The 16,170-nt window shown below is 43.6% G+C and overlaps 1 protein-coding gene across 1 annotated transcript in view; it reads left to right on the plus strand.

The window, feature by feature from the left end:
- The window catches only part of LOC115465779 (flocculation protein FLO11-like), a 69,340-nt gene that overhangs the window by 33,239 nt on the left and 19,931 nt on the right, over positions 1-16,170 (plus strand). The window contains exons 2-3 of the mRNA XM_030196503.1: positions 3,079-3,199; positions 10,078-10,203. Of these exons, the coding sequence (XP_030052363.1) occupies positions 3,079-3,199; positions 10,078-10,203 (247 nt within the window). The remainder of the gene's footprint in view (positions 1-3,078; positions 3,200-10,077; positions 10,204-16,170) is intronic.

The raw sequence follows: 16,170 nt of genomic DNA on the forward strand, positions 1-16,170 counted from the left end.
AACTATGGAACGCACTACCAAAAGCCATAAAGACAATGCACGACTACCTCAGCTTCCAGAAATAACTGAAAGCCGACCTGTTCGAGAAGGCATACCTTACTGATCCAACTTAAGTGCCCGGACTCAGCAACACAACAGAACCATAACCTGCAATGAACATTATATAACTCTTCTTCTGTTGATTCTATTATGTGTCTGTAACACATACATCTCATTCTCTATCACATCACTCTGTATTTGCTATGTAAGCCACACTGAGCCTGCAAATAGATGGGAAAATATGGGGTACAAATGCAACAAATAAAATAAATAAATAAAGCCAAGTTTCAGTTAGGGCAAGCAGATGGAGAGTAAGAGAGATAAAGAGGTCATGGATGTAGGAAAGTTTGTTACAGACAGAGCGGGCATTCCACAGAGCGCAAGAGAAAGGCAGGGAAGAAGGGGGGAGGAAAGGAACAGAAATTAGATTGGAGTTATCATGGTGTGACCTGCACAAATAGGATGAGATCTGATGTGGAGGACCAGGATTGAGATTAATGTCCCCAGCGGAGAGCAGGAGAAGGAGCAGGAGAGTACGGAGAAGAGTAGGAGAGGTATGACAGCGATGAAGGCGAGATGTACTCGGAAAGGAGATGGATGAATGGAAGGAAGGAAATGTTGAAGGTTGAGAGCTGAGAAAAAGGAAGAGGAAAAAAAGAGATGGTGAGATGATGAATACAGAGAATGGACATTGTGTTCCAGCAGTGTACAGTGGTTTCAGATGGAGAAACAGATTAGGAAGGGACATTACCAAGAAGAAAAAGTGTACTGGAGCCATAAGTAGTAACTGGGAGAAAAATAGCACCTAGAGCGGAGGCCCTGAGTGGATCGGAATGGACCTGGGAGTCACCCCAGAGAATACTGAAGACACTGCTCTAGTCTGTTGTTTTTTCTTAAACATTTGTGTGGCTAAATAAATTCCATTGTCCATGAAAAGGTGCCATGTGCATAAACAGATTCATCACTTTTCTCGCTCTGTCTTGATGACTGACTCTCCCTTCTCACCCCACCAAAATAGAGCTGACATTCACAACTCCCTTTGCTCTGCTTTTCCCTTGGTTTGGTAATGCTTACAATGTTTATCCACTCCTACCCTAGCTGAGATAATATTTAACCATCTCTCTGACCTCATGTGCAACTTTCTTCAAATCAATCACCTTACTTTCTAATTCTTCCTACTTTCTTACTCTACTACTATTAAACAATTCTATAGCGCTACTAGACTTAGGCAGCGCTGTACAAATTAACATGAAAAGACTGTCCCTGCTCAACAGAGCTTACAATCTAAATTGGACAGACGAACAGACAGCTAGGGGTGGGGAAATTGCAGTGGTAGGGGTGATAAGTGAGGGTGTTGAGTAAGAGAGTCATGGTTAGGAGTCGAAAGCAGTAGCAAAGAGGTGGGCTTTAAGCCTAGACTTGAAGACAGCCAGAGACTGAGCCTGACGTACTGGCTCAGGGAGTCTATATGTTACAACTTTGCCTTACCCTTCACTACCAATTATAATGTTCTAGTACATATTGTGTTGTCTTTGCAAGTAGTATACCATGCCATACTTTGTATTGTTGTTTGAATATTTTTACTGCTCTAATTGCCTCCTGCTCATGTTTGATCTATTCTTACTGTACACCGCCTTGAGTGAATTCCTTCAAAAAGGCGGTAAATAAATCCTAATAAATAAATAAATGCATAGAGGAAGGGGTTTATCTAATTTTGTACAGTGCTACTTGCTATAGAATCCATGAAAGACTAGGTATAATAAGATGAGATCTCTCTTGTCTGAGTTGGTGGAATCTGGTGAGCCTGGTAGCAGTGGTTACGCTGTCCTCTGATTAAAGGCTATAGTGGTTCTCTTCCCCCCCCCCCCCCCCCCCCCCCCCCCTGTACATTTTGTGAGTGAAGGATTAGCCTCAGGGTTGAAGCATCAGGTTCAAATCAGTCAGGCGGACTGCTTATGACCTTGGGTAAGTCATATGGCACTCGGTGACCTCACCTATAGATCACAAGCCTTCTGTAATAGAAAAATATCTACTATACTTGAATGTTCACCATTTGGGTAGCTTTAGGGCTTGCAATATATAAGAAATAAAATAAGTGCAAAGTGACTTGAGCTCGAGTTTGGAAAAGTGAGCAATAAAAATCCATATCCGAATTCATTATTTTGAATCAAGAGAACCGTTTTGGGAGTAGATAGTAGTAATGGCCATTTCAGAACGTAAATACCTTTTCTAAATATTCCTTCTTCTGTATTTTATTTCCAATACCCAAGAAGCACAGAAGGCTCAGACTGAAATAGGGTGGGGGAGGGGAAGAGAAACATTCTGTAGTGAAGGATGGGGGCTACTATGAGCTTGCATTTACCCTGTTTCCCCGAAAGTAAGACATCCCCCGAAAATAAGACCTAGTAGAGGTTTTCCTGAATTGGTAGATATAAGGCCTCCCCCGAAAGTAAGACCTAGCAAATTTTTGTTTGAAAGCAGGGCTGCCGAGAGCCGGACAAGGCCACCCCCGGGCCCCCCCCCCCACCCCCACCCGAGGTTGCCGGGCCCACCCTCCATCGCTCCCGGAACTAACCTTAAACGCCTCCTTTCACCTTCGCAGCAAGCAGCAGCAGGGCAGACCTCTCCTTCTTTCCATGCCACGCCCTCGCGGACGTTACGTCAGGCGAGGGCGGGACACGGAAGGAAGGAGTGGCCTGCCCTGCTGCTCCTTGTTGCGAAGGTGAAAGGAGGCGTTTAAGGTTACTTCCGGGAGCGACGGAGGGCGGGCGGGCCAACCCCGATCCAACCCTGATGTTTCCCCGAAAAATAAGACAGCCCCTGAAAATAAGACCTAGTGCATTTTGGGGGGCAAAAATTAATATAAGACAGTGAGGCATATTTTCAAAGCACTTAGCCTTCCAAAGTTCCATAGAAACCTATGGAACTTTGGAAGGATAAGTGCTTTGAAAATATGCCTGAGTGTCTTATTTTCGTGGAAACACGGTAGTTGCAGACTTTAATGGAAGTGCCAGCTGACTGTGTGTGTCTTCTTTTCAGGTGACATTTGACGATGCTGCTATCTATTTCTCAGAGGAGCAGTGGAAGAACTTGGAAGAATGGCAACGGGAAATGTACAAAGAGCTCATGAAGGAAATCTACGAAATAATGATTGCGCTAGGTAAAAATTTACAGGTGCCTGCTACAAAAAGCAGTGGCCAGAAACAATAAAACTAATGAAGTCCTTGTTTTCATTTTTTTTCCCTTCTGATCATTTTGACTGTTTCCTTGGTTTGACTTATTTTGATATATTTATTTTATTTATTGATGTTTGGATTTTGCTCACACCTTTTTTCAGTAGTAGCTCAAGGTGAGTTACATTCAGATACACTGGGTATTTCCCTGTCCCTGGAGGACTCACAATCTGTTTGTACCTGAGGCAATGGAGGGTTAAGTGACTTGCCCAAGATCACATGGAGCAGCACTGGGATTTGAACCAGCCTCACCTCTGGATGTCAAGACCGGTGCTCTAACCATTACATAGTAACATAGTAGATGACGGCAGAAAAAGACCTGCACGGTCCATCCAGTCTGCCCAACAAAATAAACTCATATGTGCTACTTTTTGTGTATACCCTTCTTTGATTTGTACCTGTCCTCTTCAGGGCACAGACCGTGTAAGTCTGCCCAGCACTATCCTCGCCTCCCAACCACCAGTCCCGCCTCCCACCACCAGCTCTGGCACAGACCGTATAAGTCCGCCCAGAACTATCCCCGCCTCCCAACCACCAGCCCCGCCTCCCATTAGGCCTCTACTCCATGATGGTGATATTTTTTGACACAAGGATTGTCTGTCTTCCAGTGCCTTCTATATTCTCCTGTTTGAGCAATTGCATGGTTAAAAGGGAAAGACCTTGCAGCTATATATATATATATATATATATATATGTATATATATATACATTTTTTTTATTTTTATTTTTTACATTTGTTAATTAGTGTTTTGATATTCAGTTCTCTTTTTGTTGACCTTGATTTACTTCTCATCTCCTGCTTACAGGTAGAGCTCCCACTAGCAACTTAGGGGCAATAACTTTTACAGAAGGCGCCCTCCATTTTTGGTACTTTATTTAGTGTTTAAAAATGTTTTTCATGCTGCCTCTTTTGTTGAAACGAGAAGGGCTAGGGTGAATTTTTGTTGATTCCCTCTTATCGCCCCTCGCCCACCCATTACGGTTTCTGCTTTTCTTATGGATTTAGCAACAGAGAGTGCCTGATTCCTGCAGCTTCAGCCAATTAGATAAGACATTTTGGGAAGGAATTGAGTCCCATCCTAGGAGGGCTCATTTCTAAGCTAAATCTCATGTATAATCTACCCTGGGCAAACAAGTACAGTGCCCCCCCCCCCCCCCCCCCCCCATTTTAAAACTCCCTCAAACAGAGCAGCATTCAGTTCTGACTGGAATGGGTTGACGTGAATCATTTGTTTACTCTTTCCAAAAATACTAGGACTAGGGAGCATGTGATGAAGCTACAAAGTAGTAAATTTAATACAAATTGAAGAAAAATTTTCTTCACTCAATGTGTAATTAAACTCTGGAATTCGTTGCCAGAGAATGTGGTAAAGGCGATTAGCTTAGCGGGCTTTAAAAAAAGGTCTGGATGACTTCCTAAAGGAAAAGTCCATAGACCATTATTAAATTGATTTGGGGAAAATCCACTGCTTATTTCTGGGATAAGCAGCTTAAAATGTATTGAACTTTTTCGGGATCTTGCCAGGTATTTGTGACCTGGATTGGCCACTGTTGGAAACAGGATACTGGGCTTGATGGACCTTTGGTCTGTCCCAGTACTTATGACTGCTGCAGAGGAAATCAGCTGAGGAGGAAGCGGAGGGTAAGATGCACTTCTTGCCAGAGCACAAGGAGAATAGACAGTCCTCTACAGGTGGAAGTGGATTCCATCCCTTCATACACTCTTTCTACAGCAGCTGATTACCAGATAAAAACCATCTGCATTGAAAGCCTTTGAATTAGCACATGTAAGAGTACCCCTCATAAATATATGGGCTCTAGGCACATACCTAGTTTTGCCTGTGCCTCCATCCTGCCTTGAATCTGCCTGATTCACTTCGTGCCAGTCATAGGCTTGCTGTTTAACCCAAAGCTTCTAATTTGTTTTACGTCTTTGTGGATTGTCTGTCCGCCATCTTGACTAAGATGAATGAAGCAAGGGCTTATACGTATCTCTGTGAAAAGCTTCATGTGCCTCCTAGCACTATACAAATAACAATCTACCTAAAATAGAGAATTGGAGGAAGACAAATGATAGAATCAACTCTGCCCGTCTATTTTGGCTATTGGAAAGCACACATTTTTTGCGTTCATTCTAAAATCAGATGATCCCATTTGTAAGGTGTTATGGGATCCACCAGTTGTCGGGGTTTTTTTTAAGTTGGGTATGAATTAGTAATACCATGATGATGCTCATTTTACTCTTGGGGGGGGGACTGTGTGCAAAAGTTTTTAAAATTCTGTACATATCTCTTATCTCTTGTTTATATGCTTACTTACATGGGTATGGTGCGACACCCTGTTGAGCATCGGAAGCTGGGATTGACATTGGGTGATGATGTCTGGTCACGTATGGAACATGCGGTTTTGAGAACGTCTGTTTCTGTTCCTTTCAAAGAAAATGCAGTCAAAGTTTTATACCGGTGGTATTTGACTCCTGTTCGTCTGCATCATATGTTTACAGCTGTTTCGCCTTTATGTGGCCAGAGGGGGTACCATGGGCCATCTCTGGTGGACCTGTACTAAAGTACGAGCATTTTGGAAAGCAATTCAATATAGACTTCAGAAATGGCTTTCTAAATCTGTTCAGTGGTCCCCAGAGTTTTTCTTGTACCTGGTCTAAACACATCTCAGGGTATATTGGTTCGACATGCTATGTCAGCTGCTAGAGTTACGCTAGCTGCACATTGGAAGTCTCCTAAAGTTCCTTCTTTGATTGCATGGTTAAATAAGTTATGGTATATCTGTGAAATGGAGAGATTGTGGGCTAAACGTCATCACACTTTGTCTAAGTGGGAAGATATTTGGATACCTTTTGTTACACACTGTTCGTTTTGAGCTATGGGGATTGAATGTGATGAGAGGGTTGTTTTTTTTCCCCCTTCTGTTTTTTCTCTTTCTTTTAGGGGATGGATAAGGGTGTACTTTTAATAAACCTTATGATAAAATATGGAAGTTACAATTTTGGAGTACTTGGACACTTATTAGAGATTATCATTTTGTTCTCTTTTTAAAGATGTTCATTGACAATAGAATACGATGTTTTTAATCTTATTAGAGCAGTCCTGTATTCAATAAATACTTTAAACTGAAAAAAAAAATTCCATACATATTTGAAAATTCTGTTTTCTTTTTTTTTTATTTGTTTGCACAGAATTCCCCCACCATAAAGCCTTACTTCTCTGCCAAGCATGAAATCAGTCCCCCACCCTTTTCCTTCCTCAGATTCCACCTTCCTCACTCTTTCTTAGCTTGAACCCCTTACCCTCCCATGGTAGGTTTGATGACTGTAGAAATCTTTGAGACTCCTTGCCCTTACCTCGGCTCTTGGATTTCAGAGCCCAAGGTGTGTTTGAGGAAAATAAACATTACACAAGTTACAGTTGTAAATAAAGCCAGCTTCAGGAGAGGTTATCACAGCTGCAAAAATTCAGCCTTGTAAGACGTCTGAGTCTCCTGTTTGCTGGGCTGCTTTTATTAGCAAATTTCAGAATCGTGATTCATTCTTTGGCATTATAACATAATTGGCAAGCAGCATTCTTTCTTTTCCCTTTCTCAGGCCCTGTCTGTTCCATCAGCAGGTATATCATATCTTTCTGGCCTACATACTTGTTCGGCTGTGCTACTGACAATTTTCTTATTTTATGTCTAGGTTTCAAGGCCTATTGCCTAGGACATTTGGTTCAACAACTAATAATAACCCCAACTAATCAGTGAATCATGACATAAACATTTCTAACTTTTCTTTATATATTGCTTTATATGAAAAAGAGGGAGGAAAAAGACCCGGTGGCAAAATCTGTGCTTTTTAGCAATACAGTATGCGCACAGTTGAAAAATACCAATCATCGGTCAAGAAACCTCCCCTTTAAAAATTCTCAATGAGTGTAAACAAAACTTCAAACGAAATTCAAACAAAAATCATTAAAAGAGTGCAGTTTAACTAAACATTAACATTTCTTCCACATAATTGTGTCATATAGGCTGAGTCACTTATTATAGAAAATGTCTTGTTCTAGTAAATGGTCACTCAATTTAAACAGGACAAAGAAAAACAGCGAAGGTCCTCATGGGCCTGTTTTGCTCCAAGCTTCCGCTGGAGACCTCACCATGTCCTGGATCAGTGGGTAACTTCTCTGTTGCAATGCGAATGGTCAGTGAGCCAAGCACTACATAAGAGCATAAGAATAGCCATACCGGGTCAGACCAATGGTCCATCTAGACCAGTATCCTGTTTCCAACAGTGGCCAAGCCAGGTCACAAGTATGTGGCAGAAGCCCAAATTGTGGTAACATTCCTTGTTACAAATCCCAGGGCAAGCAGTTGCTTCCCCATGTCTGTCTCAATAGCAGACTACGGACATTTCCTCCAGGAACTTGTCCAAATCATTTTTAAACCCAGATACACAAACTGCTGTTACCACATCCTCCAGCAAAGAGTTCCAAAGCTTAACTATTGAGTGAAAAAATATTTCCTCCTATTTGTTTTGAAAAGTATTTCCATGTAACTTCCTTGAGTGTCTCCTAAACTTGAGTTCATAGCCTTCAAGGCCACTGTAAGCCTCAGAAAAACTGTGTTCATTATATAACTTGTTTCATAGTGAATCTCAGTTTAGCTTATTGTAATGTCCAGTGGTATGCAATATCGCTAGTAGTAGAACTGACCACCAGAAAATCTTCAATAAGAAATTAACATTGCTCACCTCAGCGGTGAAACTCCTTGAAATACTTTTTATCAATTAGATTTGACAGCACCCACCTCCTTGTCGGCAGACCACAGTTAAATATTTTGTATCTTATAATCCCTTAAAGTGAATAATAACTTAGCTTTTATCTTCTTATGAAAAGTGTTAATCTTCTATAGATGATAATGTGCCGGTCAGGTGGTCTGCCGACGAGGAGGTGGGTGCTGTCAAATCTAATTGATAAAAAGTATTTCAATGAGTTTCACTATCCTCCCTTCTCTCTTCTCAAATCCCAGCAAGACTCCCCCCCCCCCCCCCCCCCCACACACACACACACTTCTGTCGGTACCCAAGTTCTCCTCTCAGATGCATTAACTGTAGAGATATAGTACAACTTGAATCCAACCAGAGGGGGCCCAGCTCAATGGCTGGGGCCTAGGAACCTGTTGGAAAATTCAGGTCAAGTACTGAGTGGAATGAAAAAAATATATGTTTTTGTCAGAAAAAGAATTAAGTTTCTATTTCTCACAAGGAGAGTTAGCAGATCAAGAAACGAAACTTAGAATGGAGTAAATAACACATGCAGGTGTAGAACAGGGAAATGCCGGTGGGAACATTTGGCCAAGCCCTTTTCCGGAACATTTTGCGGTTAAATGTACCGTCTTGTATCTTGTAAACAAGTTAATATTGAAGTCTATGGAGGCCCATGTTAATTAATGGGATCGAGAGAATATAAAAAAGCTGACAGCTTTAGCTACAGGGACACACATTCATTCGAGACACCTTGCAGAAAGAGGTCACGCTAGTCGATCCCCAGCACCAGAGAATGTATGCTTTGATGATACTTGTTGTCTGTTTGAGTAAGTATAAAAATAAACGATATCTTCAGAACTAGAAACTGTCCTCCATTCTTCCTTTTACTGCTTTGACAATGGAATCAGATGTCTATGACAAGAAAATTTCCCTAAATCCCATACAACATTAAACAACCAGATTAGGACATGAAACTTCTTGGTTAGTAACTTCCCAATAGTGAAATAGGATTAGATGTTAGGAAACACAATATATAAGTAGGAGTCTAAAGAGGTCTTAAGTAATTGCAGCCTTGGTCTCCTGCACTTCTCTATAAACTGACAGGTCAATCAGAGTTGACTAGTGCAGGTCAGACTAGGATATATCCCTGGTGCCAAAAAAAACATAACCCACTTCCCTTTTCTCATCGTTCCCTCACAAGCACATACTGTCGCACGTCCTTTCTTTGCCTCTTCCCTAATGGCGTACCTAAAACTTTCTCCAGTCCTTCCCTCCCGTGGCACACACTCCCTCCAGCTTTCTCCAGCCCTGTCAAAACTCCACCTAGTTTTCTTCAGCCCCTCTCCCTGATTGTGCAGCAAGAGGTGACCAGTGCATATGGAGCTACTTCCTCCTCCTCTGCTGTATGGAGGCCCATATGGTTCAAAAGGAACAGTTGGGCCCAAGATGGCAGAGGAGAGGAGTACATGACCCAGTGTGCAGCTGTGCACTGGTTCTTCATACTCCATCACAGGAGGGAGGCTAGTTGAGCTGTCGCTGCCATTGCCTGTGCAGAATTCTTCATTGCACAGTTTTGCAGGATGCCCCTAAAAGTATCAATGTGAAATGTTTTCTGTGGTTTTATGCCTCCCTCAACCTTCCCATTTTTAATTGGTAAAGTGGGATCAATTGTGTTTTCTCTACTAGGGCAACGAACAAGACAGTGAGGTAGGTCCGAGGAGGATAACAAAATAGCCTTTATTGGAAACAGCTAAAATACGACCCTACACGGCCGTGTTTCAGCCCGTAGGCCTGCCTCAGGGGTCTGATGAATCTGATGTTAATAGCGGAATGCTTAACAACAAGAGTATAAACAAGGTCCTGGCTGTATAATCCTTGAGTTGTCCTCTGTTTGACAAAAGCACTGAAAAGCAATAGCTGTTATACTGGCAAAAGTCAGTGATGTGAGTGCTACACAGTGTGAAATGTTTTCTGTGGGTTTTATGCTTCCCCCCCCAACCCTCCCATTTTTAATTGGTAAAGTGGGATCACTTGTGTTTTCTCTACTAGGGCATCAGATCCCAAAACCTGACATCTTGTCGCTGATTGAGCGAGGAGAGGAGCCATGTGCCCTTCCTTCCAAACGAAAGAAAACAGAAGAATCTGTCACAGAGACGCCAAAAATCTGCATCCAAGGTAAGAGAAGCATACTACTAAAGGTTTAAAGTATGTTAACTGTGGCACTCAAAACAAAAAAACAAAGTGACAAGAACAGATCTTAGTCCAAAATAGAGAGCTGAGCTGAATGGGGTTAGTGGGAATCCAGTGGTTCCTGCGGGGATCCCCTCCAGGTCCACAGGACTCCCGCGGGGATGGATGCAGGTCCTGCGGGATTTTGACAGAAATGTAGTGCCAGGCCAGCCTACCTATCCTTTCCTTGTGCTTTGGAAATTATTATCCCAAATGTGGTGATAGATATTTCAATAGAGGGGGTATATTAGAACATCATATACATATAACCCAGCTCTTACAAATATCATTAAATTCCATTTTAGTCAAAGGCATTTAGAGATATTTACTATCAAAAATGTAGGATCTTTCAGAATTCATCCAGTAAACACCACACAGGCTTATTGATGTGAGCCAGGCACTTTTATGGTGAACTGGTATTCCTCATTTGATCCATCAATTTAATCAAAGCACCAAAATACTTTTTTTCTTTTTTCTTATATAACTTAAAACATAGGCACTTAGCTCTATCTGTAGCATAGCTCAAAAAACTTCCTTCTTTGAAAAACTTTAAAGAAGTATATTATTCATCCCGGAGATCCTCATACCGACATGAATTCACATTTCGCACAACAGTGCTGTATCAAGGTATATCTCCTCTGATTTTCACGGAGAAAATCCCCCATTGATGAAAGGATTGATGAAAGAATGGGGGATTTTCTCCGTGAAAATCAGAGGAGATATACCTTGATACAGCACTGTTGTGCGAAATGTGAATTCATGTCGGTATGAGGATCTCCGGGATGAATAATATACTTCTTTAAAGTTTTTCAAAGAAGGAAGTTTTTTGAGCTATGCTACAGATAGAGCTAAGTGCCTATGTTTTAAGTTATATAAGAAAAAAGAAAAAAAGTATTTTGGTGCTTTGATTAAATTGATGGATCAAATGAGGAATACCAGTTCACCATAAAAGTGCCTGGCTCACATCAATAAGCCTGTGTGGTGTTTACTGGATGAATTCTGAAAGATCCTACATTTGATAGTAAATATCTCTAAATGCCTTTGACTAAAATGGAATTTAATGATATTTGTAAGAGCTGGGTTATATGTATATGATATTGGAAATTATTATAGCACTAAAAAAAAAAATAATAATGGATATGGTTAATAGCGTTGAAATCTCCATAAGCACTGAGAGGGGATGTTATCAATGTGTGATAAAATAACAGTAGCCCCAAGTCTGTTTTTTTTTTTTTTTTTTTAGCATAGGGAATGGACATGGATGGAGGAGATAACTTGTGGAGATGGGTTAGATCCAGGTGAAATCTATGTCGACCTGCAGCTCTCTAGTCCAAAAGTACTCTCTGAAGAACAGTCTTTAATACTCACAGTACTGGTACAAAATGAACCCATGTAGACAACTTACAAAAATCGTGTGAAAGAGGCGTACAAGGAGAGAAATCTTTGCGTGTATTTACTGTTGCTTCAGGTTGGGGTAACTTGCAAACACAAAAAGCCAGTGTTTCTTTATCCTGCTAAAGTCCAAATGAGTAGGTTGTGTCCCACAACCAGCAGATGGAGACAAAGAACACACAGAAGTTTCAGTGACATCCTAACCTGGATAAAAGGGGGTAGTGCAGCCCTGGAACTTGACAATATTTCTCTGCTTCCAGCAGATGGATGCAAATGAACTGGAGCAACAGAATGATGATTTTTATTGGGCCTCTGGGGCGCAGATTATGGCTTGTAGCCTATGGTTAAGTCCTTGGCCATAGGAGCTTTCAGGGCTTGGTCTTTCCTTTGATTAAGCAAGGGCATGAGAAGTATCTGCCAGCAACAGTACTGGGAGAAGACAGGGCTCTCGGCAGCTCTAGGGATGGTTGTAGTATGAGGATGGGCTGCAGATTGGGCCAGTGGGTGCTCAGAATAGCTGTGAATAGAGCAAGGCTGGTTGGGGCATCTGGCTTATCAAGGTGGTGATGACTCAGCCTTCGGGGTTGATTTTCACAATCTCTGGCCCTGCTGGCAAGTGGCCATCTGTGTACCTACCTGCCTGTGGCAACGGCAAACATTTGGCTCTGCATAAGAGACCTTTTATGCATCCACAGATTTTCAGGGGCAGTGAGCTCTGAGGTGCCCTGACAGGAGTAGCTGCAGGCGATGTAATTTTCCCTTTTCTTCCAGCGATTATGGTAGTACTTGTTTTGAATTTAGTCTGGCTCTCCAGTTTACTTGGGGATCCATAGAGTGCACATGGGGGCCTTTAGGATTCTTTTTCAAATGTCTTCCTCCCTTACTTGGAGAAGTGGACTTTGGCAGGGAGTTTTCATCTTGGTGCTCAATGGCTGTGGCTATCCAGGTTCTTTAGTGGACATATTGGAAGTCTTCTCTCTGGCTGGTTGGACTCTTGTTCACAGGATCTCCCTTATCATTCCTGGCAGGTTTCAGGGACAATGTTATGTGGTTGAGAAGCGATGGCATTTAAGCTCAAGGAAGTCTTTGGATCTCCCTAGTTGGACTCTTGCAGAAGGGCTCCCTTCCTCTGGTCAGGTAGTTCCACATAGAATTAAACAGACATAGTTCTGCTGGCATATGTCCTGGGTCAAGGAGTGGTCCCCCTTCTTCCTAGGATGAATACAGTTATGGAGTATAAACATCAAGGGTATGAGACATTCCTCAAGTAGCAAGTTCTCTAGGGTCCATGGCCTTCTGGATGAGTGTCCCATGTAGGACCTTAGGTTCACACCATGGGTCTTATATAGTCTAGTTAGGTATAACTTGTCTGGAATGTTTTTACGTTTAGGGAGCGTGCCAGGTGCCCTTGACCTGGATTGGCCACTGTCGGTGACAGGATGCTGGGCTAGATGGACCTTTGGTCTTTCCCAGTATGGCACTACTTATGTACTTATGTACTTATGTTGGACCTGAAGTGTCTCCTCCAGTTTATTCTTCCTTTGGTGAGGAGTTGTGCGTGTTTGCCTTTTATTGCTGACCAAGGCATGGTAGCAGCCTGTACCTACTACTACTACTACAACTTATCATTTCTATAGCGCTACTAGACGTACACAGCGCTGTACACTTGAACATGAAGAGACAGTCCCTGCTTGACAGAGCTTACAATCTAATTAGGACAGACAAACAGGACAAACAAGAGAGAAATGTATGTTATTCCCTGGATCGTTGGTTCAGGGACCATGTGCTTGGCAACCTTAATAGGATATTTTGCTGGTTTTCAGTTTGGGGTTATTCCTGGTTTGAACCTTGAAACTTAGTCAAAGGGGTTAGATTGCAGGTGGTGGTCCTGTTCGTGGATTCCTGGCAGAAGAGCTCATTCAAGCCTGGTATGGTAGGTCCTATAGTAACGCTACCAGCACTTTCAGCCTCCCAGGGCCCAGACATGGCTTTGTTCTTCATGTGCTCCATGTCTCTATGGTGGGTCTGCAGCTAAGCCGTGGAGTTGCAGGTAGAGATCTCAACACTAAGTAAGGTTATGCCCTTATATTCCAATTTGGACTGCTCCGCTTGTAGTTTGTGTGGTGGTTGCAGCTCATACTCATGCTGGATCTGCGCTGAAGTGTCAGTCATGCTGCAGCTGAAGTGGGCTTCCTTTCTTTAGCTGGTAGCTACGGTTTCTTTCTCTAGTTGCTGGGAGGTCCAAGTAATTGCAGGTTTTCTTCCCTTGCAATGTTTGGGTCATATGTGGTTGGTTGGTTGGTTGGTTACTTACACTTACACTTTTGCTGTTGTGGCATTCTGTACCTTAGAGTTCATGTGAGACCATGGCCTGTCTCAGGATGGGGTCACTTGGAGGATTTTTCATATGTCCTTTCTCTTTTCCATGATCTTCAGGGTGCAGTGTGTAATGGGGCTTTGGATTGGGCACACCTGGTTGTCATGCCCTGGATTCCCCTCCCTCCCCCCCCTCCCCTGCCACCGACTATAGTTAAGGCAGGGGAGAGTTGCAGATTGGAGGTACAGTGTCACGGGATGGCAGTGTTTTGGAGGTTCTTGTCATTTTCCCACCTTGGGCCTAGAAGCTTTGGTTTGGCTTTCTTGTCTGGACTTAGTAAGATTTTGCTCTTACTTGCTAATTCCATTTTCCTTTAATCCTGTTAGACCAGTTCAGAACCTGCCGGCGAAGACTGCAATTGGATATCTTTCTTTTCAGTATAATCGGTTGACTGAAGGGGCCTCTCAAGTTTAGCTTGATAGTAAGTCCAAAAGAAGATATTTCCACCTTCTGTTCAGCCTTTAATGTTTATAGTTAGTACCTATTCGTAATGATGATCCATAATGATACTCTATATTGTGGATTCAGAGTGTTGGTTTGTAATATTGGCTTATAGTACTAGGCCTTAAGGCGGAAACAGCAGGTTGATCCAGGTTGTCGTTCTGAGAATTAATCCATGCTTTGGCCCTTAATGTTGATTCATAATATGGAACCTGTATGATATTGATGCATAATTTGGCTCCTTAGTGTTATTTCATAATGTTGCTTCATAATGGTATCTCATAAGTCTTTATAATATTGCTTCACTAGTAAAAAAAGGCCCGTTTCTGACACAAATGAAACGGGCGCTAGCAAGGTTTTCCTGGGAGTGTGTATGTTTGAGAGAGAGTGTGTGTGAGAGATGGAGTGTGTGTGTCAGAGAGAGAATGAGAGAGAGACAGAGTGTCTGTGTGTGTGTGTCAGAGAGAGTGTATGTGAGAGACACTGAGTGAGTGAGTGTGGGCCCCCCACCCCACCCCCACCTCTCTGGTCTCAGGACCCCCTCCCCACCTCCCTCTCCCCTGCCTCCCCTCCAGCCATCCATGTCCAGCAACAATAATCTCCTCCTGCCCCCCCCTGAAGCCACCGATGTCCAGCGACCCTCCCCTCCCCCTGCCCCCCTCCAGCCACCCATGTGCAGGGATCTTACCCTCCTCCCCCTTTAGCCACCCGTGTCCAGCGATCCTTCCCCCCTGCCCCCCCCCCCCCCCCCCCGGTGCATCAAACCCCCTCGCCACCTGCAGCTGGCACTGGTAACGCTGTCCGTCCACTGGTGCTTCTCCTGTTGAGCAGTAGCGGACACTACAAAAAGGGGAAAGCATAAATGTTTTTAAAACTCACTTGCGGCACCGCCGACAGCCATCAGACATTGGCTGTAGGTTCTGCAGCTGCTCCTTCTCTCCCCTCTCACGTCGCTGCGCTCCTCCGGGGTCTTCCTCCAGGGGCAGTGACATGGAGGCCAGAGGAGGAGCGGCTGCAGAGGCGACAGCCAATGCCTGATGGCTGTCTGCGGTGCCGCACTTGAGGTATACAAAACGTTAGGGTTTTTTCTTTTTGTAGTGGTCGCTGCTGGTCAACAGGAGAACCAGCAGCGGCCGGACATCGTTTCCATTGGCAGGTGCGGGTGGCGAGGGGGGTTGATGTGGTTGGGGGGAGGGGTTGATGTGCTTCAGGGTTGGGGAGGGTTTTTTTTTGATGCGCTGCTCCCTGCCACTTGCAGCAAGTGTCTGCAAGTGGCGGGGAGCGGCACACACACAGCTGATTCCCAGGCTTCTCCTTGGCTGTGAATCAACTGTGAGTGACGTCAGCCTGTCATCGTTTCCAGTGGTAGTTGCGGGTGGCGAGGGGTAGTTGCGGTTGGCGAGGGCGTGGGGGGGGGGGGTTGATGTGCTTCGGGGTTGGGGAGCTGTGCGGCACACGCACAGCTGATTCCCAGGCAGGGGAAGGAGTTCCCTACTCCTTCTCCTTGCCTGTGAATCTGCTGTGAGTGATGTCACAATGCGGTTGGTGACGTCACTGATCTACACAGTCTAGGCGACCACCTCAGAATGTTGCTTCAAGCCAGGCACAGAATGTTGGAGGTGAGAATTATTATATAGGATGATATTGCTTCACAGAGGGGGGGTGTAAAGTTGCTCCATGAAGGTGGGGCATAACATGAATCC

This window comes from Microcaecilia unicolor, chromosome 1 (genome assembly GCF_901765095.1).
Source record: "Microcaecilia unicolor chromosome 1, aMicUni1.1, whole genome shotgun sequence".
Taxonomy (NCBI): domain Eukaryota; kingdom Metazoa; phylum Chordata; class Amphibia; order Gymnophiona; family Siphonopidae; genus Microcaecilia; species Microcaecilia unicolor.